The sequence below is a fragment of the Ovis canadensis genome, chromosome 22, assembly GCF_042477335.2.
Source record: "Ovis canadensis isolate MfBH-ARS-UI-01 breed Bighorn chromosome 22, ARS-UI_OviCan_v2, whole genome shotgun sequence".
Taxonomy (NCBI): domain Eukaryota; kingdom Metazoa; phylum Chordata; class Mammalia; order Artiodactyla; family Bovidae; genus Ovis; species Ovis canadensis.
The window spans coordinates 34,391,524-34,418,066 of NC_091266.1; the positions used below are offsets into that span (position 1 = coordinate 34,391,524).

General features: G+C 51.5%; 1 protein-coding gene across 4 annotated transcripts; it reads left to right on the plus strand.

Annotated features, from left to right (window-relative positions):
- Nucleotides 1-718: 718 nt before the first annotated feature.
- ZFYVE27 (zinc finger FYVE-type containing 27) lies at nucleotides 719-23,565 on the plus strand. 4 transcript variants are annotated; one of them, XM_069568272.1, is made up of 13 exons: nucleotides 719-947; nucleotides 2,727-2,924; nucleotides 7,263-7,333; nucleotides 9,056-9,242; nucleotides 12,004-12,099; nucleotides 13,101-13,213; nucleotides 13,884-14,023; nucleotides 14,604-14,675; nucleotides 15,858-15,878; nucleotides 16,031-16,175; nucleotides 20,486-20,532; nucleotides 20,822-20,903; nucleotides 21,951-23,565. In XM_069568272.1, the coding sequence occupies exons 2-13, from the start codon at nucleotides 2,728-2,730 to the stop codon at nucleotides 22,013-22,015; spliced, it is 1,236 nt and encodes a 411-aa protein (XP_069424373.1). In that variant the 5' UTR covers nucleotides 719-947; nucleotide 2,727; the 3' UTR covers nucleotides 22,016-23,565. The 4 variants fall into 4 exon arrangements, with proteins under 4 accessions (XP_069424373.1, XP_069424374.1, XP_069424375.1 ...); XM_069568273.1 differs by lacking the exon at nucleotides 21,951-23,565 and adding an exon at nucleotides 21,516-21,635; XM_069568274.1 differs by lacking the exon at nucleotides 15,858-15,878.
- Nucleotides 23,566-26,543: the final 2,978 nt, after the last annotated feature.

A 26,543-nucleotide genomic window follows, 5' to 3' on the forward strand; every position in this document is an offset into this window, starting at 1 on the left:
AGCAGCAGCAGCAGTAATGCAGGAGATGCGGGTTCAGTCCCTGGGTTGGGAAAATCCCCTGCAGAAGGAAACAGCAAGGTACTCTAGTATTCTTGCCTGGAGAATCCCTTAAACAGAGGAGCCTAGCGTGCTAAAGACCATAGGGTCGCATAGAGTCCGATACGACTGAAGTGACTTAGCCAGCACGCACATAAAGAGCTTAGTCCAGTACCCAGCGCCTGGTTAGTCCTCCGTAAATAAAGGCTAATGTTATTATTGATGCAAAGGCAGCTTTAAGGGCGATTAACTGGGCAACACAGTGAGAAGTGGGTTGAATTGGGAAGGGCTTACCCAGGACCTTGTACACAGCAGCTACTCAGGAAACACTGAACAGAATTGCATTCTCTGCTAGGCATCGGGCAAGCAGGAGTATGGTTTCTGCCGTTTGTAAGCTCATGGTCAACAGGGAGTCCAAAGTTGGTGGGGAGAGGATGCAGATATAAATTCTTCAGATTATCTTCACTCCAACTGTTCCCTGCCAGAATCTAAAGCGACGCGGGGGACACGACGGGTAGAATCCCCTCGTTCAAGCTCCCAGGGTTTAGCGAACCGCGGGGAAGACGAGTTAAGCCAGGACCCCGTGCGGGGAAGAAAAAGTACGCAGGCGCAGTGCGGATGCCGGAGCTCACCTGTCCCAGAGTGGGCGGAGCTAAACCCGTAGCGGAGCCGGAGGCGGGGCGGACGCGATGACGTCAGGGCTCGGCGTCGCAGAGCAATCGCGTCCCGGAAGTGGTGGCGGCGGCGGCGGGGGAGGCGGAGGAGGTTCTCAGTCTTACGACTTCAGAGCGGCCTTGGGAAGAGGTTCGTCGTTGGGGTGGGGCGGGCCTGAGGAAACGCTCCGGGGTCCAGTGGCCCTATCAAGTGCCTCCTGGCCGTCCCCGCCCCTTCCCCACCAACTCAGTGACCGGGTAAGTGAGGTGCCACCCCCTCCCCACCCTGGTGCGTCTGCCAGCTGTGCGGAGTTGGGTGCCAGAACGCCACGGGGGCCACCACCTGCTGGCCCAGGGACCTTAGGTGTGGCCTTCCCTGGTTTGGTCCTCTGGGCCGCGTCAGGCTCCCTGGCCTGCAGAGATGATGGCCCGGCCCCTGCCGGGGCAGACGTGCTTCGCCTCCTCCTGTGCTCCTACCTCGCGCCCGCCCCGGGTCCTTTCGTCCTAGCTCCGCCTGCAGGGACTTCAGGTTCCTGATGGCCCCTTTGTCACCCTCCCCTTCAAACACGGGCTTCCCCCCGCCGTCCCAGATCGAAGCCCCTACCCTTGGACTCCCTATTGTTGCTGTGCGCCAAAGTTCTGCCTCCTTGCTTACGTTTGGGTAGGGCTTGAAATTAGGAAAGAGAATGAGAGCGCCTGTGGCTCTCCGCATCCGAGAAGGGAGAAGGGAATGGAGTGTTGTGGAAGGTGATGATGGCCGCGTGGGGTTCAAGAGGGGAAAAGGGGAGGAGGGTAACCGGCAGGGTTGGTTCAGGAAGTTGTTGGTAACTAAAGGGAGCGGGGGAAAGGTTAGAGGTTGAAGCCGGGCGGAAGAAAGCTCTGGGTTCCTGGAGGATAAACAGTTGATTCCTTCATTCCGCGAGCATTTATTGTATGCCCACTGTGTGCATAAACAGTGATGAATTGGAGACAGTCTCTGACCTTGTGGAACTCAAGGTTAAGAGGGATGACTGGCAAGAAAGCACGGAGTTTTGCTTTGGTGTGATAAGTGCTGTTAGGGGTGAGTATATGATCTGTTGTGAGCATGGTAGGGTCTCCCAGTCCAGACTGGGGATGTTGGCAAAGACTTCTCAGAGCCAGAGAGTGATGCTTAAGCTGATACCTGAAGGATGAATAGGAATTAATTTGGTAAAAAGTGGAAGAAAATTATTTCAGGACATCGTTTCTCTTGAGACCCCAGGCTGCCTCCGACCGGTAGCCACGTGTGTTTGGTCTTTATGGCTTATACTTTTGATTGATCTGTGGAGGAAAAGCACTGTAGATGGAGAGTCAGAGGAGCAGGATTTTATACAGTTGACCCTTGAACACGGAGAAGGCAATGGCACCCCTCTCCAGTACTCTTGCCTGGAAAATCCCATGGACGGAGGAGCCTGGAAGGCTGCAGTCCATGGCGTTGCTGAGAATCCGACACGACTGAGCGACTTCAGTTTCACTTTTCACTTTCACACATTGGAGAAGGAAATGGCAACCCACTCCAGTGTTCTTGCCTGGAGAATCCCAGGGCCGGGGGAGCCTGGTGGGCTGCCGTCTATGGGGTTGCACAGAGTTGGACACGACTGAAGTGACTTAGTAGCAGCAGCAGCAGCAGCAGCAGCAGCAGACCCTTGAACAATGCAGGGGTTGGGTGCTGACTTCGAAGTCAAAAACCAGAGTATGACTTACAGTAGGCCCTCCTGCCATTCCTCAGTATCCACCATTCAACCAACTGCAGATCATTTAGAACTGTAGTATTTACTATTTTAAAAAAAAATCTGTATATAAGTGGATCTGTGCAGTTCAAACCCATGTTTTCAGGGGTCAGCTCTATCTGGGTAATTCACTTTGCCTTGCTGAATGTCTTTCTCTGTGAAATGGGCTTTCCATCTGTAGCCCTGCCTACCTTATAGGTTTTTTATGGCACCACATGAAATAATGCAGGTAGAAATGTGTTGGGCGTTGGAAATGCAGTGCAAATGTCAGGAATTCTTATGATTACAGGATGCAGACCTCAGAGCGAGAGGGCTGTGGACCGGAGGTGAGCCCCAGCACCGTCCCCGAGGCTACTCTGGAGTCTCTACCTGTTGCTACCAAGTCGCCGGCATTTGATCTGTTCAACTTGGTTCTGTCCTACAAGAGGCTGGAGGTCTACCTGGAACCCCTGAAGGACGCCGGCGATGGGGTCCGGTATTTGCTCAGGTACAGATTTTATTCAGAGGTACTCTAGCCTGCTGGGCCTTTTGCCTTCCTACTTTTAGGAAGGCAAAACTTCCTAAGTTGCACTGGCCACTTAGGCAGTGGCTGGGCTGCCCTTTCTGCCCTGGTGAGGAGTAGTTCTGGGGGTCCATTGGCCCTCTGGGCTTATTCTTGGTCCACCCCCTATCTCAGACCCAACCCAGGAGAGGCAGGCACTGGCAACCATCTGGTCTTTCACCAGAGTTTCTTCTTTGTGGCTGAATAAGCTCGTATCCCAGGACTGCTACCTAGCCTTGACCATTGGGCCTTCTATCTGAAGCATGCTTTCTTCTTTTTCCTTCTCTCCCAATATTAGCATAATTTATATTAAAATTAGGATACAAACAAGTATCTATGAATAAACAGGTACTATTTTCACTAATCCTTTAGGATTACGGCTCTCAAATTTTTTTGTTCCTATTCTGCTTTGATTTTCATCTTCAGTAAGTTTTTTCTCCTTTCAGCTCTCTTTATTTCTTCTGTTAAAGTATTTAAAATTACAGATACATACAATTCTGCTCCCAAAACACTTCGGTTTGTCTCTAAATAATAATGACTTAAAAAAAATAACATAAAAAAAAATAACATCATACTGAACAAAGTTAACAGTGTGATTCCTTGATATCACCCTATACCCAGTTCATATTCAGATTTCCTCAGTTGCCCCAAGAATGTCATCTACCATTGTTTTGGCCCAGTCAGGCTCCAATCCAGGGCCATGCATTCTGTGCGGTTATTATGTCCCTTAGATCTTTCTTGTTGAAATGGTCTTCTTCATGACACTGATGTGCTGGAGGCTCAGCTGAGTGTGCTGGAGAATTTCCTACCTAGATCTGTCTGGTTGATGTTTCTTCCTGGTGCAGACTGGAGGTTAAATTTAAAAGTTGGATTAGATTCAAGTTAAAAAAAGAAAGTTATTATTTTTTTTCGAAGGTCATATGTTCTTAATATTGCATGGTAATGGGAGTCACATAAAACCAGCTTGTCCTAAAGAGCAGTCATTCTTCATCTAGAGCCAGTGCGTGGCGTTGTAGGGGTCATTGACTCTCTTGAACCTGCCTGTAAAGCTGTGCAGGCACACGTGTGTATTTCTAGGGAGAAGTTCATCAGATTCTAATAAAGACCTTCAACCAGCTCAGATGCCTGAGAGAGACAGGTTGGAGACAGGGTGAGTAGAGTTGGGTTAATTTCTCGAGGTGCTACAGGGTATTCATTTTTAACCTCAGTCTGGAAATAACTGGAGCTTTATTTTTAACTCTGTCCAAGGCCCCCAGTTTTTCTTGTTTGCCCCAGAACTCCTTTAATTTATGGCATTATCTCTAGAGATGAGCTGTCAGGGTTCCAGAGCAACGTTCTCTGCTTTTAGATGACTGTGCTGTCAACATGAGGGGTAGGGAGTTGGTGTCAGAAGGGGCTGGCTTTGTAATTCCATCATGACCAGCTAGCTGAGATGAACCGTGGTCTTCCTCAGGGGAGTGTGTGGGCTTCACAGGGCTGTGCTGTCTCGTGGTTTCTACTGTGTGTACGTATGTGCACCTGTGCATGCAAGCATGTGTATGTATGTGTGTTTTGCCTTTTTGTGGCAAAGTGCAAAAGTTAAATATATCCTTAAAAAAAAAAAATATATATATATATATATCCTGCCCTTTTCCTTTTCCAGCACAGGTCTATTAGCACTTCTTGGCACTAATGTGTTAGGATTTTTCCATTTTATGAAATTAGAAATCTGAGAATGTGGTGGGATTGATAAAGTTGGATGGGGGAGGAGCACTGGGCCTAAAAAGCCCCCAAGAGCTTGTGGTCTCTGAGCCACTAAGAGATGAAGCACTGGTCTGTGAAAGTGGCTGTCAGGTTCGTTTGTGTGTTTGGTTGTTCTTTCTCGGTAACGAGGATTTGACTTTGAAGAAGGACCTAATCTTGAGATTCTTTGAGGTCTGAAGCCTGGAGCCACAGTTGATTTTTAAGACTTCTCTCTTCTGGGATCGGCTACTCCAGTAAGTGGGTCTCCATGAATAGAGTGTCAATAAAGACATCAGATAGAATGGAAGAAGTGGGGAATTCCCTGGTGGTTAAGACTGTGCACTTCTACTGCAGAAGGCGTGGGTTCAGTCCCTGGGGGTGGAGGAATTAAGATCCCACATGTTGCTCGGTGTGGCCAAAAGAAAAACAAACATCTTTTTGTATTTTAATTTAAAAAGAAAAAAAAAAGGCTTTCAATGAAAGTGACCTCAGTGGCTGTGTAATGTTTTTATTTCTGAGATGGGATTGGCCTTAGACCTGACTTTTAATTTGCTTTGGCTCTGATAGAGGCAGTAGATGGGTCTGAGGTCTAATTAGGGTGGTGTAAGTTGGAGTGTTTGCAATTTTAGACAAAGGCAGAGAGAGGTTATTTCACTCCCTTACCCATAACTCTCATTAAAAAATAAAAGCAGCTCGTGAATTAGTCAACCTCATTTTGTCACTGTGAAATACCCCAATTAGAGCAAAAGAGCATGCATTGAAGTTCAGGATGCATTGCAACTTAGCTGTTGATTCTTATATTTGACTTTCTCCTCTGAGGGCTCACCTTATATACACTGACGCTGCTCTTTAGAATGTAGGTGTCAGTGGCTTTGTTATTACATCTGTGCTCCCTTTATCCTATTAAATGTTCTTTATCAAGGCTAACTGGCATTTGCTTGAACTCAGTACCCTGACTCTGGTTTTCTTTCCTATGTCTTTGGGGGCTTCTGCGTTGCCATTTGGTGGTGGTGGAAGCCAGGTCTGTATTTGGTTCTGAGAGTTCCAGTTCACTTCGGGCATGTTTGCTGAGAGAATGCCAACGCTGGTTTGTCTTCATTTTTTATATATTGAAATCTTTGTAATTTTCATTCCTTTGGAATTAATGTATGTTTAAAACTCACAGAAAGAAAAGAAAATCGCAGATATGGTCAAAGAAATCCTTCACATTTGTTCACTCAATTTTCATGTTAGATCAATCTTGTGCAGTAGGTATATGTTCCTTTAAAATTAAAATATATATATATTGCATACCAACTCTGTCTCAGTAAATACAAAGAATAAAGGAAACCTTTAAAGAAGAATGTCATTGACACCTCTTAAAGAGAATAAAACCTTACACAACACAGGTTAAATGAAGTTATAACATTAGGAGGTAATTTTATAAATTCTTCCTCCTCCTGTGGTTTCCAGAGGCTGCCTTTTCTCACCCTGGGGCCTGGGGTGTGACCTCAGGTCTCTCTCCCGGTCGCCTGTCCAAGTGAGAGGCCCACTTCTCATTTCTTGCTGACTGTCTGAGTTACCTCTGAGCTCCGGGGCCTGCTCTTGCTCCTGGTTTGGGAGACCTGGCTGGAGGGCCAGTTGCCTTCAGTGACCAGTATGCTCTGTATCTCAGGCTCAGTTCAGTTCAGTCGCTCAGTCGTGTCCGACTCTTTGCAACCCCATGGACTGCAGCATGTCAGGCTTCCCTGTCCATCGCCAACTCCCGGAGCTTGCTCATGTCCATAGAGTTGGTGATGCCATCCAACCATCTCATTTTCTATCATCCCCTTCTTCTCCTGCCTTCAGTCTTTCCCAGCATCAGGGTCTTTACTAAGGAGTCAGTTCTTTGCATTAGGTGATCAAAGGATTGGAGCTTCAGCATCAGTCCTTCCAATGAATATTCAGGACTGATTTCCTTTAGGATGGACTGATTTGATCTTCTTGCAGTCCAAGGAACTCTCAAGAGTCTTCTCCAACACCATGGTTCAGAAGCATCAATTCTTTAGCGCTCAGCCTTCTTTATGGTCCAACTCTCACATCCATATGTGACTATTGGAAAAAACCATAGGTTTGAGTAGACCGTCCTTTGTCAGCAAAGTAATGTCTCTGCTTTTTAATATGCTGTCTAGGTTGGTCATAGCTCTTCTTCCAAGGAGCAAGTGTCTTTTAATTTCATGACTGCAGTCACCATCTGCAACTTAGCTGTTTGGAGCCCAAGAAAATAAAGTATGTCACTGTTTTCATTGTTTCCCCATCTATTTGCCATGAAGTGATGGGACCGGATGCCTTGATCTTAGTTTTTTGAATGTTGAGTTTTAAAGCCAGCTTTTTCATTCTCTTCTTTCACTTTCTTCAAGAGCCTCTTTAGTTCTTCTCCACTTTTTGCCATAAGGGTAGCGTCATCTGCGTATCTGAGGTTATTGATATTTCTCCCAGCAATCTTGATTCCAGCTTGTGCTTCATCCAGCCTGGCATTTTGCGTGATGTACTCTGCACATAAGTTAGATAAACAGGGTGACAATATACAGCCTTGTGTTGCAGGTGGGAGACGCCATTGTGTTCCTTGCTGACCTGCCTGGGCCTCAACATCTTGTTCCTCACCTTGAACGAGGGTAAGAACTGCTTCCAGGGCTTTTTGTGAATGAAGGTGGAGAGGAATTCTGAGAATCGGCCCTGTATGAGGGAGCCGCCTGTCCCGCTGTGGGGTCAGCCTCCCTCCGTGTCTGTTCAATGTCAGGACACAGGCTCCTGAGAGACCCACCTGGGGCTAGAATCCCGACTGGGCCACTGGTGTGACATCAGAAGTTCTTTAGCCTGTCTCTTAAGGCCTAATCATACTCATCTCTGAATGGGGCTTCCCTGTGGCTCAAATAGTAAAGAGCCTGCCTGCAATGCAGGAGACCTGGGTTCAGTCCCTGGGTTGGGAAGATTTCCTGGAGAAGGAAATGGCAGCCCACTCCAGTATTATTCTTGCCTGATGAATTTCGTGAACAGAGGAGCCTGGCAGGCTACAGTCCATGGGGTCACAAAGAGTTGGACATGACTGAGTGGCTAAATTTCATTTTCTCTGAAGGGGGATAATAGAAGTGCTTTCCTCAGAGAGTAGTTGTGAAGTACGAGGTAATCTATGTGTAGCACTTAACACAGTTAAAATAAGCAGCCAGTACATCATAGCTATTATTATTGTTTCCTCTGGACTAAATTCATTGAACTTTTCCCAGTTTGCTTTCTGAGGACACGACCTGGGGTGAAGGTACTAGGAAGGTGAACTGATGAGGCATTTTTGCCTGTTGACTTTCTCTGGCTCAGCAAGTGAGCCTGGTGGGGTCTGCCAGGCAGTCAGCAGCAGTGAGGGGTTTGTAGTGTGCAGCCTTTGAGGTCGGTGTGTGGACAGGTAGGTAGCTGGAGGGGTCCTGGGTAGTGATGTCTCCTGGGGACCTTTTATGAAAAGGCATGCTGTGACCCAGCCCTTTTGGTCAGAACTGGCAGATGGCTGCAGAAAAAGCCAAGCCTGTCAAGGGAAATGAGTGAAGGGCCTGGGATAGAATGTTCTGAGGAGCTGGGTCCTATCTTCATACCTTTGTTCTATTGAATTCCCATTTCTCAAGTGTCTCCTTTGCTGCCTGTGGTTTCAGTGAGTTGAAAAATAAACCCATTTCACATAAGACCCCATCTTCTGTGTCTTAGTAGGATGCTGTTCCGCCTCACTGAAACTCAGATATCCTTCTCAAGCTGTTAGATTTTTCTGAATCTGTTTCCACAGTAAATTAGTTCAGGTGACAGATGCTTCATTACTTTGTACCCAGTGCTCGGGTAGCTTGCTTCCATGTTAACACGGAAGAAGTTCCTTCCTTGGATTTTATTTTAGCCTCACCATTTCTCGATTCAAAGTGGTCAGTGGTGTCCTAAATGCCAGTGGAAGGCTTCCAGTCAGCCCCTGTGACCCAAAGGTCAGAATGTCAGACGTTGGGAGCTCCCCATGGCCAGACCCCGGGCGCGAGCTGCCTGCGGTGTGCTGTGTGCTATTAGAGGGGTTTTAATATTTTCGAAAGGGCTGGGGCTGCGGCAGTGACCAGGGGCTAGGGGAAAGTCCTAGCCCTCGGGGCCTACCTTCACGGAGAGGCCAGCAGCCATGCCTGTAGTCTGCCTCGTGGTGGTAAGTTCTGTGAGGAAAACGAGGCTGGAGGGTGAGTGGGGAGATGCTGTTTCATACCAGGTGGTCTGGGGCGGGCTCTTTTGGGCAGAGGCCTGGCGGCGGCGAGGGAGCGCCATCTGGGTGGGTGGCGGCTCCTGGCACCGCTGCCCGCTGAGCTGCAGTGTTGTTGCTCCCACAGGGGCCTGGTACTCAGTGGGTGCCCTGATGATCTCAGTGCCCGCCCTGCTGGGCTACCTTCAGGAGGTTTGCCGGGCACGGCTGCCCGAGTCTGAGCTGGTGAGGAGGAAGTACCACAGCGTGAGGCAGGAGGACCTGCAGAGAGTTCGCCTGTCTCGCCCCGAGGCCGTGGCTGAGGTGAAGAGCTTGTGAGTATGGAAGGGGCCAGGGGGGTAAGGGATGGTGACGGTACCAGCTGCCACCACACTGGGTGCTTGCTGGGCACCAGACATCGTGTAAGGCAAAACGTGGATGGTATTCCCTTTGGTCTTTGTTAGAGTTCTGGGCGATGGCTCCTATGATTGACCTCCATTGATGAAGGAGGAAAAAGACAAGTGACCAGGCTGGGATGGGAGGCCAGATCTAGCTGATTCCGCAGTTTAGGGTCTTGGCTGAGCTCATGCTCGCATGAGCCACTGCCTGGGTTCAGATCCCAGCTCCTCCAGTGTGACTCTGGGCAAGTTACTCAGGTTTGTCATCTGTTAAATGGGAGAAGTATAGGCCTACCTCCTAGGTGGTTGTGAAGACTAACTGGGCGTCTGGTGCCCAGCAAGTGTTCAGTTAAGTATTAGTCATTGTCGCTCCACTGTGGAGGAACTTCCTAAATGTGGCAGAGCTGGAGCTCCTGAGGAAGCACCTTCAGACTGTTGGCAAACAACAACTGCAGCAGCTTCAGTGGCTCTCGTGACACACAGCAGGGGTTCTCATCTCTTCCTGGGCAGCAGAGACATCTGTGGAGCTCAAAAAAAAAAATTATAAACAAGTGGAGGGCGAGGCTCCTCTGAAAAAATTCTGAGTCAAGTGTCTGCGGGGGCGGGGGTGCTGCATATCTGCAGTTTTTCAAAAAACCTTTTTCCTTAGAAATGATTTTAAACTTATGGAAGAGTTCTAGGAATGGTGCAAAGAACTCTCATCTGCCCTTCACCCAAATAGAACAGTTATTACCGTTTTGCCACAGTGGCTTCATCCATCTCCCTACACTAAGACATAATTTTTTTCTTCTTGAACCATTTGAAAGTAAATTACAGACATCCTGTCTATTTACCCCAAACACTTCAGTATATATTTTCTAAGAACAAGGACATTCTCTTCTATATTCACAGTCCTGTCATCAGATTTTGGGAATTTAACATGGATAACATTAGCATTAGTGCCATTATCTAATAATTGTTCATGATCAAGTTTTGCCAGTTGTACTAATAAGGTCTTTTATATAAATTTCTCCTGATCTGGGCTCCAGTCCAGACTCTTACGTGACATTTAGTCTCCTGTGACCTGGAACAGTTCCTTAGTCTTTCTTATGACCTTAACATTTTAAAATAGGACAAGTTTATTATTTTGTAGAACTTCCCTTTTCTTTCGGTAATTTGGTTCTTCATGATTGGATTCAGCTTTTGCATCTTTGGCAGAAACTTGACGTCATTGTATCATATCAAGAGGTACATGATGTCACTGTCTGTTATGGGAGATAGTAACTTCGATTACCTTGGTGAAAGTTTCTCCACTGTAAAGTGACTATTTATTTCACCCTCTAGAGTTAGTAATCTGAGTGGGGTTGCTTTGAGACTTCGTAAAGTATCTTGTTCCTCATCAAACACTCACCCGCGACATTGAAATCCACTGTTGGGTCTTGCTTTCGCCAGTTTATTGCCGTGATAGTTGCATGGGTGATTCCCTAAGTGTCATCATTGCCTGACATTCTGTAAGAAAGAGCTTTTCCTTCTTATTATCTATATGAATGCAGGATTTTACAATTTTATTCAGTGGGTTATAATCCATTACTGTGATTATTAATTTTGATCTTATTTTGTCCTCAGTTTGGGCTTTCCTGATAACTCAGTTGATAAAGAATCCACCTGCAATGCAGGAGACCCTGGTTCGATTCCTGGGTCAAGAAGATCTGTTGGCGAAGGCCCACTCCAGTATTCCTGGGCTTCCCTTGTGGCTCAGCTAGTAAAGAATCTACCGCAATGAGGGAGACCTGGGTTCAATCCCTGGGTTAGGAAGATAGCCTGGAGAAGGGAAAGGCTACCCATTACAGTATTCTAGCCAGGAGAATGCCATGGACTGTATAGTCTATGGGGTTGAAAAGAGTCGGACATGACAGCAACTTTCACTTTTTTAATTTTATGATATGGTGGTGGTGGTGGTTTAGTTGCTAAGTCATGTCCAACTCTTGCGACACTATGAACTGTAGCCTGCCAGGCTTCTCTGTCCATGAGATTCTCCAGGTAAGAGTACTGGAGTGGGTTGCCATTTCCTTCTACAGGGGATCTTCCCGACCCAGGGATCGAACCTGGGTTTCCTGCGTTGCAGGCAGATTCTTTACCAACTGAGCTATGAGGGAAGCCCTATGATACAGTAGAATGTTCAAATTCATCTTCCGCATTCCCTGCCTTGCTCTAGAATCAGCCATTTTTCCAAGGAGCCCTTCAGAAACCAAGGTCTGGGTGCTTGTTGCACAGGTGTGCTCTCTTTGCTTTTGATGGGGGTGGGGGATCCATTTAAAAAAACTGTCCAGGTCAGTCTACCTGAAGCCCTAGGTGGAGACACATTGCTGTACATCCTGCCGTCCATCTTCACAGCTCCAGTGCATCTGGGAGGTGGCACCCTGCTCCTCATGGTATAGTGGAAAATTGCATCCTTGAAAAAGTTAAGTAACTGGCCTAATACCAACAGCTAGGAAGAGACCAAAGCAGGAACCTCAGCAAGTTTTCCAAGAAGGGGCCTGAAATGTATGAAGTTTCCCTGAACTCCCTGACCCCTGCAAGGGGTGTGAAGGGACTGGCTGAACCTAGGTGGCTGTGCCTGCGAAGCCCTGGGCTCTGCTGCCCTGGAGCTCTGTTAGGCCGCCTGGGTGGGTGAGGCAGGGTACACAGCTTGCGTGAGCCCCCTGTGTTGTGTCTGCAGCTTGATCCAGCTGGAGGCCCTCCTGAGCCGCCTGTGCTGCACCTGCGAAGCCGCCTACCGCGTGCTGCACTGGGAGAACCCCACTGTGTCCTCACAGTGAGTGCCCCTCTGTCCCCACCGCCCCTGCCCCAAGGACCCCAGGCAAAGACCGCTGCCTTAAGAGGCGCCCTGTCGCCGTAGCTCAGGGGAAAAGAGCCCTCTAGGCTCTTGTGTGCAGATCAGCACGTAGGCTTGTGGGCTTTAATGCCCTGCTTTGGTTTAACACCTTCTTTGCGCAGTATGCTCAAAATATTTTAATAATAGAAAAATAACTCTCCATGTAATCTCCCAGCCTGGTATAGCAGCCGATCTCACGTTTGGATTGCCTGCTAGAGTTTGTCATAGGCACGTGCTGTGTATAGCTCAGAGTGTAGGTGAGACTCTTTTTTTTTTTTCCCACTTATTGTACTATATAATTGGTTTTCCATGGTGCTACATAGCTTTTGGAATTACTTGTAATACCACACCGATATAGATAGTGATTATACTGTAATTTATGAAATTATATATTATACATCCTGTTGTGTATTTAGTCAAGTTTCTACTTTTAATTACTAACCCTGTAGTGCACATTTTATGGGTTTAACTTTAGTCTTTTGAAACTTTTTTTCGTAAAATAAATTCTAGGATGGAACTGTTGGATCAAGTGAAATGAATGTTTTGAGGCCCTTCGTGTGTGATACTCACGACGACTAGTGCTTGTTTAGCTTCTCCTGGTGCCAGACACTGTGCTCAGTGCTCTCCATGGTACCGGCTCCAAATCTGTCTTATTCCAGACTTCGGAGTCTAGATCCTGAAGAGTGACGTGTGTTAAACCTACTTAGGTGGCCCTATCCTCAGCCACCACTGCAGCCTCTACGTGTCAGTTGTGGTCTGTTGGTGGCTGTTAATCCTTTCTCCTCACTTTATGTTCCCCCTGTTTGGTTAGCAGATCTTGTCCGCATATTAACTGTTCCCAGAGCTACTTCTTGCCCAGACTCCCCTGTGGGTATGCCCTAAACCAGTTTCCTTCTGACCTTATGAATTTCTGATCCTGTGGTTCCTCTCTGTTGGTCCAGGTTCTATGGGGCTCTTCTGGGCACGGTTTGCATGCTGTACCTGCTGCCTCTGTGCTGGGTCCTTGCCCTTTTAAACAGCACACTCTTTCTGGGGAATGTGGAGTTCTTCCGAGGTAAGCCCAGGAGAACCCGGCAGAGATGGGGGCTGGGCTGATCATGTGTTTGCTGTGCCTGCCACCAGGGGGCAGCACCACACCAGGGTCCTGCCTTGGAGAGGGAGGTGGGATCCAGGGGAGGCTGCTGCTAGGGGTCCCTTTCCCTTCTCTAGGCAGATGAATCGCTGCCCATGTGATATGGTGGCTTTTGGGAGACAAGGGAGGGATGTTTTCCCAGTGCTGCCACCCACCTCCAGGGTGCAGTCCCCCAGGAATCACTGCCTCGTCTCTGTGTGATCCCAGAGTACCTGTCTGCCGTCTGGTTTCTGAAGCAGTAAGGCAGTCTGGAGAGGCCTTGAGTCGCAGATGCCTGGGCCTGTACATATGTTTGGGTGATTGCTATGCTTGTTCTCTTCCCTGTGGTTGGAAATTAATTATAGAAGCCATGATTTATCGGGCACTTACTGCATTTAATCTCTCTAACAATCTCCTGGGGTAGCTATTGGTACATCTGTCTTGTTTATGAGGCTTAGGTTAGGTAACTCGTTCAGACTTAGGAGGGTGACTGTTTCCTGTACCAGAGAGTGGGTGCCGGAGGAGGCAGCCGGGTGCAGTGGTGGGCATCCCCAGAACACCACTCATTCCATCCTGTTTCTGCCTCCCGCCCCATTCTCCTCACCCTGGGCAGTGGTGTCTGAGTATAGGGCATCTCTGCAGCGGCGGATGAACCCCAAGCAGGAAGAGAGTGCCTTTGAGAGCCCGCCACCGTCAGATGCTGGGGGGAAGGGCGCTCTGGCGGACTGCACTCCTGCACCCACGCCCACAGAGGTGAGCACCCCTAACCGCCTGGGCAGAGTCTGGTGTGGGCAGGCTGCCTGGCCTCCCTGTTACCAGCCTGTTCATACTGTATAGCTCCTGGGCTGGCCTCCTCCTTCCCAGGCCCGCCTCCTCTGAAGTGCTTAATAGTAATAACTGTGGTAACAAGGGCTGTGCTATGCTTTATTGAGTGTTTACTCTGCTGTTCAAGTACTTTATAGACCCAGGAGGTGCAGGATGTTTCTGAGAATGAGGTTACTCTCCTTGCAGCAGAGAAGGCCGAGGCACAGAGTGGCTGTCCGCAGTCGGCGGGGTCGGGAGTCAGACCCCGCCCCGTGGCTCCAGAGCTCCTGCTCTGAAGCACCATGCTCTGCAGCCAGCGTCGGTCCTTTCGTGGCCGTGGTCCCTCTCTGTCCTGCTCAGTTGGAGACCGCTCTCTTTCCCCTGACTTCCTTCTTGCCGCAGGTGTGCCGTTTCCTCTGAGGCATGAACTGCTGTTTTGAGAAACCTGGGTGCTGGCTCTGGGGAGGTGGCCTCTCCCCTGGGGGCAGGGCGGTCATTGCTCTGACCGTTGAAGGATCTCTCTTCCCAGGACCTCACGCCAGGCAGTGTGGAGGAGGCGGAGGAGGCCGAGCCCGACGAGGAGTTTAAAGATGCGATTGAGGTGGGTGGCCTTCCCCGGCACCCCCAGCTGACCAGGTCAGAAGTTGGGTGGTCCTGGAGCCATGTGGCCTCTCTCATTCCAAGTCTGGGTTTTTAGAGTTCTCTTGTATCCAAGTGAGAGGGTGAAATGTACCCTGCGCTCAGACTCACTGGTTGAAAGGATGCCACTGAACCTCTGCCCGTCCTCTTGCTGACCTTGGCGTCTGTCCTGGGTGCCCAGGGCGGGGGTGGCTCTGGAGGCCTCTGGGAAACGCCCTGCTAGGGAGGTGGGTCGTTTACTGCCTTGACTGGAGACTGTGGGCCTGGCGCCTTTGATGTGGGGAAGGCAGAGTTGGAGGAGGGCATCGTCCCGGACTCTGCCTGCTCTTCTAAACGATGAGGTCCGTCAGATGTCCCTTTGAGGGGTGAGAATGGGAGGCTGGAGAAAGCAGTTGCATGGCCAAGTGCTGGGTTGGAGAAAGTTCAACAGTCTGCCTGGTTTTAGGACAATGGTTCACACTGGTAGTTTGCAGAAGTGTTTTATTTGGCATGCAAAGCTTTAATTTTTTAGCCGATATTTAAAAATTGGAGAGACTATAGTAAAAACTCTGGATTTTTCAGTTTTTCTAAAAACTCAGCAGCTCTGGGAGCCCTGAGTCTGCAGCGGTCAGTGTAGCTGAGGAGAGACTGTCTGCTTCAGAGAAGTCACACTGTCCCACCAGTTCCTGTCATCCCCGGCCACTGAGTCCTGGCGGCGTTTGCCATTTAGTGGCATGTTTGCTCTATGGCTTTTCTTAAACAGTAGGAATTCACTTCTTTTTATGACTCTTGTAAGGTGGGGGATACAGGAAATGGAGGTCTCGGGAGTTTGCTCCAGGCCTACGGTTTTCACCCAGCTGTCTGCTGTTACTGTAGCCACATCTGCGTGGACGTTTCCATTTTCTACTGCTGAGGTTTCTCCAAAACCTGAATGTGCGACTGTGGACTCCTAAGTCGTGACTCTTGAGTACGCAGCTTCTCCCCAGCTGACTGATGTTGGGATCCTTGACGGGGTCTCTGTTAACATCGCCCTTCAGTACGTGCCCAGAGTCAGTGTAGTAGCATTCCTGTGCTTCCTCTCGCTTGGGGATCCCCTCCCGGCAGCTTCCTTCTTGCTATCTTCTCTCTGTTTTCTTTTCTTCTCCCCCGGCACCTTGGGAGGCAGGAGACCCACTTGGTGGTGCTGGTAAGTAGGAGCCTTGGTGAGGTGGGCAGGGGCCGAGGGGGTTGAGGATGGGTGGCTGAGCCAAGGTCGCTATGCCTCGCGGGGTTCGCCACACATGCAGGTCCCAGAGCCCTGTCACGAGGGGACAGGACTGGAAGGAGCTGTTCCCGCAGGAGGATGACGAGGGGGCCCCGTGCCCGGCAGAGGACGAGCTGGTCCTGCAGGACAACGGCTTCCTGAGCAAGAATGAGGTGCTGCGCAGCAAGGTGTCGCGGCTCACTGAGCGGCTCCGCAAGCGGTACCCGACCAACAACTTTGGTATGGCTGGGGGCTGGCGGGTTGGAGGTATCCTGGCCACGGGGCAGAGGTGCTGTGTTCTGAGGAGCAGAGCTGTGTCCATGGCACCCTAGGGAGGTGGCACAGGCACAGCGGGGCTGCGAGGGAGGGAGTGTGGGCTCCTTCTTGTGTCTCTGTCCTCATTACTTCTTGTGGGAAGATGAGTTCAGTTCTGGAAGCGCTCCTCTGGGACCACAGGGCAGTGTGGTCTTGAGGCAGGCAGAGCCACGGCGGGCTGTGGAGCGTGCTGGTTGAGTGAGGAGTCTGAGTGTCTAGGTGAACCCCAGTGCTGCCAGGTGGCCTTAAGCAAATTATTTAACTTCCCCCTGCCTCAGCTTTCCTGCTGTAAAAGGGGACTGACGCTGAAGCTCCAATACTTTGGCCACCTGATGCAAAGAGCCGACTTATTAGAAAAGACCCTGATGCTGGAAAAGGTTGAAGGCAAAAGAAGGGGGTGGCAGGGAATGAGATGGTTGGATGGCATCACCAACTTAGTGGACGTGAATGTTAGCAAACTCTGGGAAATGGTGAAGGACGGGGAAGTCTGGTATGCTGTAGTCCATGGGGTTGCAGAGAGTCGGATGCGACTGAGCGAATAAACAATGACTGAAAAGAATAGTACAAGTTCCTATCTCACAGGGTTGCTGTAGGTCTCAAAAGAGAGAATGCTTATGAAGTGCTGGCACATTGCTGGCTGGTTCATAGTAAGGGCTTCATAAGGGGCGCTGTTATCACGGGAGGCCCTGGTCTTCCCCTCAGGTGCCTAGGCACTTGTCTGGATCTTTCCAGTCCGATTGGAAGCAAATGGAAGGAAACACTGTCTTCTGGGGATGATAGAGCCCCGGCTCCCCTTCTCCCCAACCAAGTCCGTAGATTGGCCAGTCCTCATTATACTGACCTTATACACACCAAGAGTGTGACCTTGGAGAAGCGTGGACTTGATTGTCCTCACAGTTTGGAGGGACTTCCCTGGTGGCACAGATGGTGAAGAATCTGTCTGCAATGCAGGAGACCCAGGTTTGAGAGTCCCCTGGAGAAGGAAGTGGCAACCCACTCCAAGATTCTTGCCTGGGAAATCCTGTGGACAGAGGAGCCAGGAGGGCTCTGGTCCATGAAGTTGCAAAGAATCAGACATAACTGAGCTGATTAACCAGCTTGGAAGCCTGGCTCTGATCAGGAGAGCGGGAGCCAAGCCGGATGAAGCTATAGCTGGAGCCTGGAGAACCGGAGGCTCAGGGCTCTCCCTGGTCCTGGAGCAGAGCCTGGCTTCTGCCTGCTGTCAGCAGACAGGGAGGAGGGTGGGCTGGCTGTGCCATGAGATCTGGTGGGAGAGAGTCCTGAGGAAGCCCGTGGGGTTTATCGTGAGGTATTTAACCTGGGCGCTCCAGGGCCTGCCTTCCTGCTCCCGCAGCGACCAGGGCAGTTGTTTCCTGAGCGGTAGACATCCTGGGACACCCTGTTTCTTTCTGCTCTGCAAATGCCTCCAGGCCTTCAGGATCCCTTCCTTTTACTTGTGATGGTTGCCGACTGCTGCCGATTGCTCTGCGTCCAGTGCACTTTCACATACGCCGTCTCACTTAGTCCTTAGAAGCAGCCAGGTTGCAGAAGACCCAGATGACATTGCCCCAGACTTAATACTCTTGTTCTGGCAAACTATACTTTTATATTTGTGAGTTTTAAATAAAGCCCCTTAGATGTTTCCATTTTATAGGTGAGGTACCTGAGGTTGAAAAGAGTGGCTTGGCCAGTCTTCAGCCAGTACACAGTTGAGCTGTAACTCAGACCCACCTTATCTGATCTCACTCCCGCATTCTTTCTAGCTCACCATCTTCCCTTTGCCCTGGTGTCTGAAGTGCCCCAGTTTTATGCCTATCCCATTTCTGTATTTGGCTTTTGGTTCAGATAATCCCTACCGAGATGGGTGAAGCCTTGTCAGGTTCCCACAAGGGTGGCGAAGCCAGAAGACAGTTATTCTCCTAAGCCCCCTTAGCCCCCCACTCTTAGGGCTGCTTGCTGGCCCTCCCTTGAGACGTCGTCGGGCTCTTGGCTGTGAGGGCAGGTACGGCAGCCCTGTCCTGGGGTCTGCGTCCTGAAGGGCTGAGTGAGTGAGCCGCCCTGGGGGCCGTTCTCTTTCGGCTGCCGGTGGATGGAGGGGGTCCACGGGAGGAGTGAGGAGGGCAGGCTGCTCGTGAGCCGCTCCGTGGCCTCCACGTGGGGCAGTCCTACTGGGAAGAGCCCCCTCTGTCCTGGAGGCTCTGTGACTGTCGCCCTGGCAGTGGTCTCAGGCTCCTCTGCTCTCTCTGCCCCTGCAGCATCCTCACATGATGAGTCAGGGCCTCTGCTGAAAACAGGCAGGAAGAGCTGGTAGGTCTTGGCAAGGAATAGGGGTGCTCTCCTCTACACGCCTGCCTGAGCCGGTGTCAGCACGCAGAACCGGCCCTGGCCCCAGCCCTGCGTGGTGCGTGGCTGCTTCGTTAGCCCATGTGACTGCCTTGGGGTGCTTGGCCCTGGTACTCCTCACAGTTGAGAGGGGCCAGAGTGTCAGTCTGTGACCCAGCGCTTTCCTCCCGGCTGCTTGCTGACGAGAGGCGGAGGTGGGCTGCCTTGCCCTGGTTTTTCGTGTTGGGAGCAGAGTCCCAGAGCAGCCTGTTTCCTGGGGTGGCGCCACCCGCTGGCGGTGTGCCGTGTTCTTCTGTGTCCTTTGCTCTGCCTCGGTCGTGAGCTGACTGACAGCAACAGCATCTGCTTGACACCCACTGGTGTCAGCTTTCTCCCTGCTCTGGCTGGGTCCCCTGTCCTCCAGTGTAGGCAGTGTGTCCCCGTTTAGTGGAGCTATGGGGGACTCTGGCTGGACAGCCCACATCTCTTTGGGCCTTTGTGTGAAGGTGAGGCCTGGTGCTCTGTACCTGGCCAGACAGTCCTGGAGGCCCGGCCGTGTGCCCTGAACCTAGTAATTGCTCTAATTGGCTCATCGGGGGCCTTCAGGCCCCAAGTTGTAGAAATGTCCTTCAGTCCGGGTTTTCCCGGACCCAGCCCAGCCCCCTTCCCTCCCACAGCCTTTGGCTGGGCTCTCTGGTGCCCTGTTGTGAGCGCCCTCCCACCTCGTGTGGACCCCAGCCTTTTCTCCCCTGGCTCAGTGACCCCCATCTGCATGGAGATTTCTGTGCTGAATCGTGGTCAGTATTTCTGGCGGCGCCCTGGGGACTTCCTTGTTCTCATCAGTTTCTGCTCCAGGAGCTTCTTGGAAGTCACAAGGGCCCAGCGTGGCCTTTCCTCTCCTCCGTGCTTCTGGGTTTTTTCTTTCGGCTGCGTGTACGCCCTCATCAGACTGTGTCATTTCGCAGCCTACCTTTCCCTTTAATTTTTCTGCAAGCATGGGTGGGTAGCAAGCACAGCTTCTGTTAAGTCCCTTTGCCTTGATGTAGTATCTGAAGGAATGATTGGGGGAGTTCCCTGATGGTCCAGTGGTTAGGGCCCACACTTCCACTGCGGGGACACGGGTTCAGTTCCTGAACAGGGAACTAGGATCCTGCATGCCGTGTGATGTGGCCAAGAAAGGGGAAAAGAAAAAAGAATGATCAGTCCTCTCTTCCCCATCTGCATCTCTTCTTGCAGCCCCTTTGCCTCTTCCCAGCTGTTTTCTAAGCTGCTGTTGCTTCTTTTGCTTGAAACCTGGTCTGAAACCTCGTGGTCCTGTTGTATCTGGTAGCTTCGGCAGGATCTCTTCCCCTGGCGGTATCCACCCGGGCCTGCCCACCACACAAGTGCCGGCACCTCTTGCCCTGCAAGGCTTCTTGGTTGGCACTTGGTTCTGAACTTCTGTCCTGGAATCTTCAGATGACAGGAAGCAGGAGTCTGGTGTTCAGGAGGCGTTTCTCCCTCTAGCTGTGGGCAGAGTGTTTGTAAGAAGATACTTTGGGAGGGGTCGTGTCAGGCGGGTTTCATCTGAGATCATCGGAGTGATGCCTGTTGTCAGGTCCCTCCCACCTTGGTGTCATTTCAGGGGGAGGTTCTGCTGGCTGCTCTTCTATTTGGGCTGGACCGGCAGGTGGGGGTGGAGGTCTCTAAACCCCGGGTGGGAGCAGGGACGGCAGCTCTGGGTAGTCTGGGACATTGGTTTTTCTTTCCTGGTTTGAACCTCTCCTTCTGGCTGTGGACTTTGCTCTCTGCTGCCAGCCAAGGAGCTGGGCTGGACTGGTGCCCTTGGTGTCCCCATGTAGAGGACCCAGGAGCAGGTGAGAGTTGAGACGTCTGGGCTGGGTCAGAGCTGAGCTGCTGCCTCTGTTTCTCAGGGAGCTGTACGGGCTGCTCGGCCACCTTCTCAGTGCTGAAGAAGAGGGTAAGTCTCCTCGAGGGTGCATTTGCTGGGGACTTGGGACAAGATGAAGGGGCGTAGTGCCACGTCACAGATGAAGTTTGACTCCCTGGGCCATGTTAGGCCTGGGGTCTGGTCGGACGGACTTGAAGGAGCAGGTCTCCCCTCCCTTGTGTCCCCACCTTCGCCAGCCTTCCTGTGGGATGTCCCTTCTGGTCTCAGTCCTGCCCTGCTCAGGCACTGCCCCACTCGTGTGGTTGTCCCCAGTGTCTGGGGGTGGGGATCGGAGACTGACCTTGGTTCTCATCCGCAGCGGAACTGCAGTAACTGTGGGAACAGCTTCTGCTCTCGGTGCTGCTCCTTCAAGGTGCCCAGGTCCTCCATGGGGGCCACAGGTGAGTGGTGCAGGCTGGGGGTCGGGGTCCGCCTCCCTCTTCTAAGAGGGGTGCTGCATGTGGGAAGGAGCCAGGGTCAGTGAGAGGTCCAGGGAACTCGGGGTTTCCTCCATCTCCCATTAAAGAAGGAAAAATGGAAATATTTGCTGCATGGACAAGAGCATATGTATATAATGTATCTGAATTATGAAGTCCAGTAGTGAATGCCCGTGACCACTTCACTGCAGTTAGTAGACAGAGTATGAGCAGCCTCCCCTGGCCCCCCAGCTCCACGCCTGCCTTCCCCAGGGAGACCACAGTCCTCAGTCCCAGTCTCTTTCCCATTGCCTTGGCAGTGTTTTTAATAAAAAGCATAGTTTCTTTTCCTTCTATAAAAACCGTACATACTCATTGTAAACAAAACAAAAAAACCAAAGGAAGGAAGGCATTCCTAATCTCTCTCAGAAAGAATTGTTAGGCGTGGACCCGTCTGGGTCATTAATGCCGTCACACGTGGGATAAATTCATATGCATGTGCTTAAAAACAAGGGAGCATGTATTACAGACTGCTTTGTACTGTGTTACAATGTTAAATTGAACGTCTTTATTTTTTCATTCTTCTGGTCATGCTAGTAACATATGCTTATTCTAGAAGATTTGGAAATTACTATACAGAAGAAGAAGGAAGAGAAAAATAATCTTGTAATCTTAACCACCCAGAGATAATAACCACTGTTAAAACATTTTGGAAAATTTTCTCCTGGTATTTTATTTTAAAAAGCATTTTAAAAGTTATTCTTTTGGTGCCAAAATAATGTCTTAACGCATAGAACATCTGGGAGAGGCTTGCTCTTGGCATGGTCACTCCCGGAACCCCCAGGTCCCGTGGAAAGAGAAGTCTCTGAGGGCAAGTGCGTGAGCTGGGACAGTGAGCTTGTAGGCTGGGGAAGGGTGGTCTGTGTGCGGCTTGGGGTGGGGTGGGGTGGGGTGGGGAGGTGGTTCCAGTTGGAGGGGCAATGAGCCAGAGGGCATGAGGAAGCATCTCACCAAGTTCTTCCTCCTTTTCAGCCCCTGAAGCCCAGAGAGAGACTGTGTTTGTGTGTGCCTCGTGTAACCAGACCTTGAGCAAGTGAGAAGAGGGGCCAGGGTCCAAGAGGCCGCCTGTCCCCGGGGGCACCAGTGGACCCCGCTCTCCCCACCCTTAGCCTTGGGCAGATGTGGTCTGAATGCTAGGTAGGCTTCCCCTCCCTGCCCCCACCGTCTGCATCTGGGTTCTGGAGCGGTCCTCCACTCCTGCGGATGGCCAGTAGTGGTTGCTTCCCGACCAGGACTGGCGTGTTTGCCCTGCTCTGATCTGGGTGTTAGGGAACTCAGGGCTGGGCGGGAAATAGAAGTTAGAGGGCAGCAGTGAGCCAGGCCTGATCTGGACTGGTCTTCTGGGCATCTCTGCATGCCTGGGAGTTCTCTGAGGCCGGAGGTCAGAGATCGGGAAAAGCACTTCTTCCCCCGCTGGGTACTGGGCCAGGCCCTTGTCCTCTCAGAGCCTGCAGAAGGGCTTGCACCATGTCCCAGTTCTGCTGTTTGAGTGTTCCTGCAGGCGCCAGGAGCTCATCATTTCCCTGCCAGAGGGCACGGCCAGGACTATCAAGATCAAAAGTACTTCTAGAAACAAGGTCAGAGTTCCCCGATTCTCTCAGAGGAGGGCCTGGCAGAACCCTTCAGTATTAAGCAGAGCAAAACACGGGGAGCCGCAGCAGCTCAGAGGGCCTCAGCCCCAGCCCGCAGGACCCTGGCTTACAGACTCTCAGCGCCACCCTGCAGGACCCTGGCTTACAGACTCTCAGCCCACATGTTAGCCTAGTGTTTTCAGCTCTGCCAGGAAGATGCTGGGCACTCAGTCACTCCTGCTCCCCGTGTTCAGAGCCTTGGCCACCCTCCTCTGGCGTAGAGCTACAGCTTCCCTCACTGGCCCCTCGTCCCATGGAGTGAGTGTGAGGCCAGGTAAGCTCAGCAGAGGTCCTGAAGCCCTTGACCTCTGGGCGCCTGGGAAGTGTGGGGTCTTGCTAGGCTGGTCTCAGATTCCAGGGCTGATCTATAGTAGGACAGCCTTAGTTATGGGATAAGGCCACCTGGGGTGCCCATCCTGTCGGCAACAGTTTTGTGTTCACCCTGGACTCTCAAGGGCTCAGTGTCTCTTCCTAAGCCATGAGCGGGCTCAGGCACCCCTTCCTTCCCCAGGAGCTTCCCTGCTTTTCTGAAGTATTTATTTATTTATTGCATGATTCCCGGGAACATGGGGCACAGGGAATGGGATCAGGAAGATGGGACCCCTCCCCTGCCCTAGGGAGCTCCCCTGGACTCATGGGCTGCCTGGAGCTCAGAGCCTGGGAGGTGGAGACATTTCTGTACTCTCAGCTGGGACGTGAGGAGGAAGGCTGGGAGTCAGGGCTCATGCTAGGCCAGCTTTCTTTCCCGGCCAGCCAGTCTAGGAGCCAGGGGCCTGCCCCAGGCCCAGAGGGGCAAGTCCCTGGGGAGCCAGGCTGGCCTTGGTAGACCCCCTTCCTCAAGTTCCTTGGTCCTGTTGAGATATGAGTTAAGTGCTCATGCTTTATTTACACTGGAGAGGAACTACAAGGATGTCTGTATATGGAGAATTGTCAATAAAAAGGCCTCAAGCTTCCTATGTTTTTGTTCTGGTCCTTGCCTGCCCCCTCTCCCTGAGTCTAGAGAGCCAGGTGCCCCGCAGTGCTGGCCAGATTTGCAGGCCTGGGCTGTGTCTTCAGGACTGGGCGGAGGGGCCATGGAGGCTGAGGTCGTGTGTGAGCTGGGGTTGGAGGAAAGCTGTGCCTTGCGCAGGAGGCGCTCAGCAAGATGCCTGTCGGATTGACATGAGGCGCCGTCTTGTGACCACATTGTGAGGGCCAGGGCTTGGGGTTAGGACCAGGACTCAGTAAATGCTAAGCCACGCAGGGTTTAGAATGGAAAGATTTTAGCTAATCCCTCTGAGAAAGCAGGAAAGGATCAGCTCCAGGGGAAGCTGAGAACCAGCCAGAAAGAGGACTGGCTGTGAGGTGGGAAGTGGGAGCAGTGCTCTGGGGGTAGGGGGTTGTGGGGGGGTGTTTGTTTGCTGGGCACCAGGCACCTTGAGTGGCACTTCATACGCATTATTTCATTTAATCCGCAAGATGGCCCTATGAGGTAGGTTCTGTTTTTCTTCCCATTTTACAGGGGAAGACACTGAGGCTCAGGGATAGTGGCTGCAAAAGGTTTGGCATGGAATCTTGCAGAGTGGTGTCTGCGAGACCGTAGGCCTGAGGCAGTAAAGAGGGGGACAGAGGGACTCTGCCTTGGGGTCAAGGTCAGGTTGCAGCCACATCCTCATGACCCCATGCATGTGCACCTTGGACTGTGATGCTTGGGGAGTCCTTGCACTGAGGCCTTGGTCTGGGACCTCCCCCTAGTATGGGAGAGCCCCAGCAGCTCCCGAGGAGCCCCAGGAGGCAGGGAAGCAGCCAGAACCTTGCTCCGGCAGTTTTTACAGAAGAGCATGTTCACAGTGCTCAGTACCAGAGTGGCTTCAGCAGCTTGGTAGTCCAGAGGAAATGCTGGAGGAGTGGAAAATAGGGTCCTGGAGCAAAAGAGCAGAGTGGTAGCACAGGCCCAGGAAGGAAGTTCTTCTCGTGGAGGGCATGTGGCCTGGTTGGTCACTTTGAGGGATGCTCAGAGTTAATCCAGTCCAGCCCCTCACTGCGGGAGCCACGCTGCATCCACGTGAGCATCCGGTCCCCACCACATTGGAGGATGAAGCCAGAGGGCTTGGCTCAGAGCCGGAGCGGTGTGCCCTAGCCAGGGAGCGTCCCAGCGGCAGTAAAGGCCGGTGCTGGATGGGCCAGCCCCATACTTGGCCCTGTTCTACAGTGACTGCACCCAAGCTGGAGTGAGTTGCTACAGGGAGAGGCTTGCCCCCAAGCCTGTCTGTGCTGCTTTCCTCATCTGTAAAGTGAGTGGAGAGTGGCCTCTTATCCCATATGGTTGCTGTGAGGATTAAATGAGACAGTCCACTTTAGGTGGGAGGTTAGGTGCCTGGCACATAGTAAATGCTCAATAAACGCTAACTTATTTCTCTCTTCCTGGCAATCTTCAGGAACAGCAAAACAACTCTGCCCCGCATGGCTTAGAACAGCGATTTTTTTAAAACCAGAGAATAATTATAGATTATTATTCAGGAAAGAACGAGGCCAGACTGTAGTTTGAAAAAGCAGAGTCAATATTTTATGTTGGGAAAATGAAAACAATGTCTAATGTTGGTGGAATCCAGACTATAGCTTGAGGAGCTTTCAGGACGTAGGATTCAGGGGCATGAGAAACAAGGTTTTCATCTGGGGTCAGTGAAGAAGGAAGGGTACCTTCTTGTCCCCTTGAGGTGCATGTGAGGGCCTCAGAGCAGGCCAGCAGTGGACAGCTTTAGAGTGCAGGTGCCACTGGGAAATGGGGAATGGAGCCGTGGAGGGCTTTACGAGGAGTGGATGGTGCCTTCCAGCTCTCTGGGGTCTGCAGCGTAGACGGCACCGCAGGTGGCATAGCCTAGAAGGCAGGTTGTCTGTTGTAGAACTGGACGCCTGGCTTTAAAGATGCCTTCCGGTTTGTTCTCGGGGACCCAGTGAGGGGACGGGAGCCAGGTCTAGGATGGCCCTGGGGCCTGCTGGGCAGACCTGGATGGATAGCCAGCTCCCACAGCCTGACTTGGGTTGAGGGTTCTGTCCATCATTTTTTGTGGGCTGCTCATGGAGGGGAACGGTCTCCAGTGATCCTTGGCAGACCTTGAACTGGCCCTGGTTTCTGGGGTCTTCCGGATTTGTGGTCATTGGTCACTTGGCCCTCGGAGCTGAAGCCAAGAGAAGCACCAGTATCATCCCTTTGTCTCCGTGGAACCTTCGAGGCATCAAGGGGCTCTGGCTCCAGCATCTCTCCTGCAGCTGTTGGCTCTAAGATCATACTACCTACGTTTACTGAGCACTTGTAGTGAGCAGTGTGCGGAGTGTGTTATCTGATTTAAACCTCATGAGAGTCCTCAAAGCTAGGTTCTGTTATTAACTTAACCAATGAGTAAGTGGAGTTCAGTAACCTGCCCAAGGTCACATAGCTAGTAAACCGTGGAGCCGTGGTGAGAACTGTGTCACAGGTGCTTCTGGGCACCTGAGAAGAACTGGGTCACCATAGCAATCCTGGCTGTCGCCTACCCTCTCTTCTGCCTTGTCCCCACAAACTCCAGGAGTTTCTGAGACGCTGAGCTAATGGAAGGGGCCTGCCCACCACCAGCCCTAGCGAAGTGGGCTCAGCCTCCAGGGGAACAGAGGCAGTCTTGTGGCAGGAGCTCCTCCCCCAGCTCCCAGCACTGCCCTACCTCCCTGGCTGAGTCTTTTTCAACACCCAGAGCAGCACATTCCATTCTCGGGCACAGCTGGGGGCTGGGGATTCCGGGTCCCCCTGGCCCCAGCAGAGCCTGCTGTCTGGGCTGGGACACTGGGTCCCAGCCACACACATTCCAGCAACAATCACCCCCCACATTGGATTTCCCAAGGAGTGAACTTTAGCCAGGATTACAGCCAACTGAACACTTGTGGGATGTGAGCTTCCTTTGTGGGACCCAAGAGGCTGGAT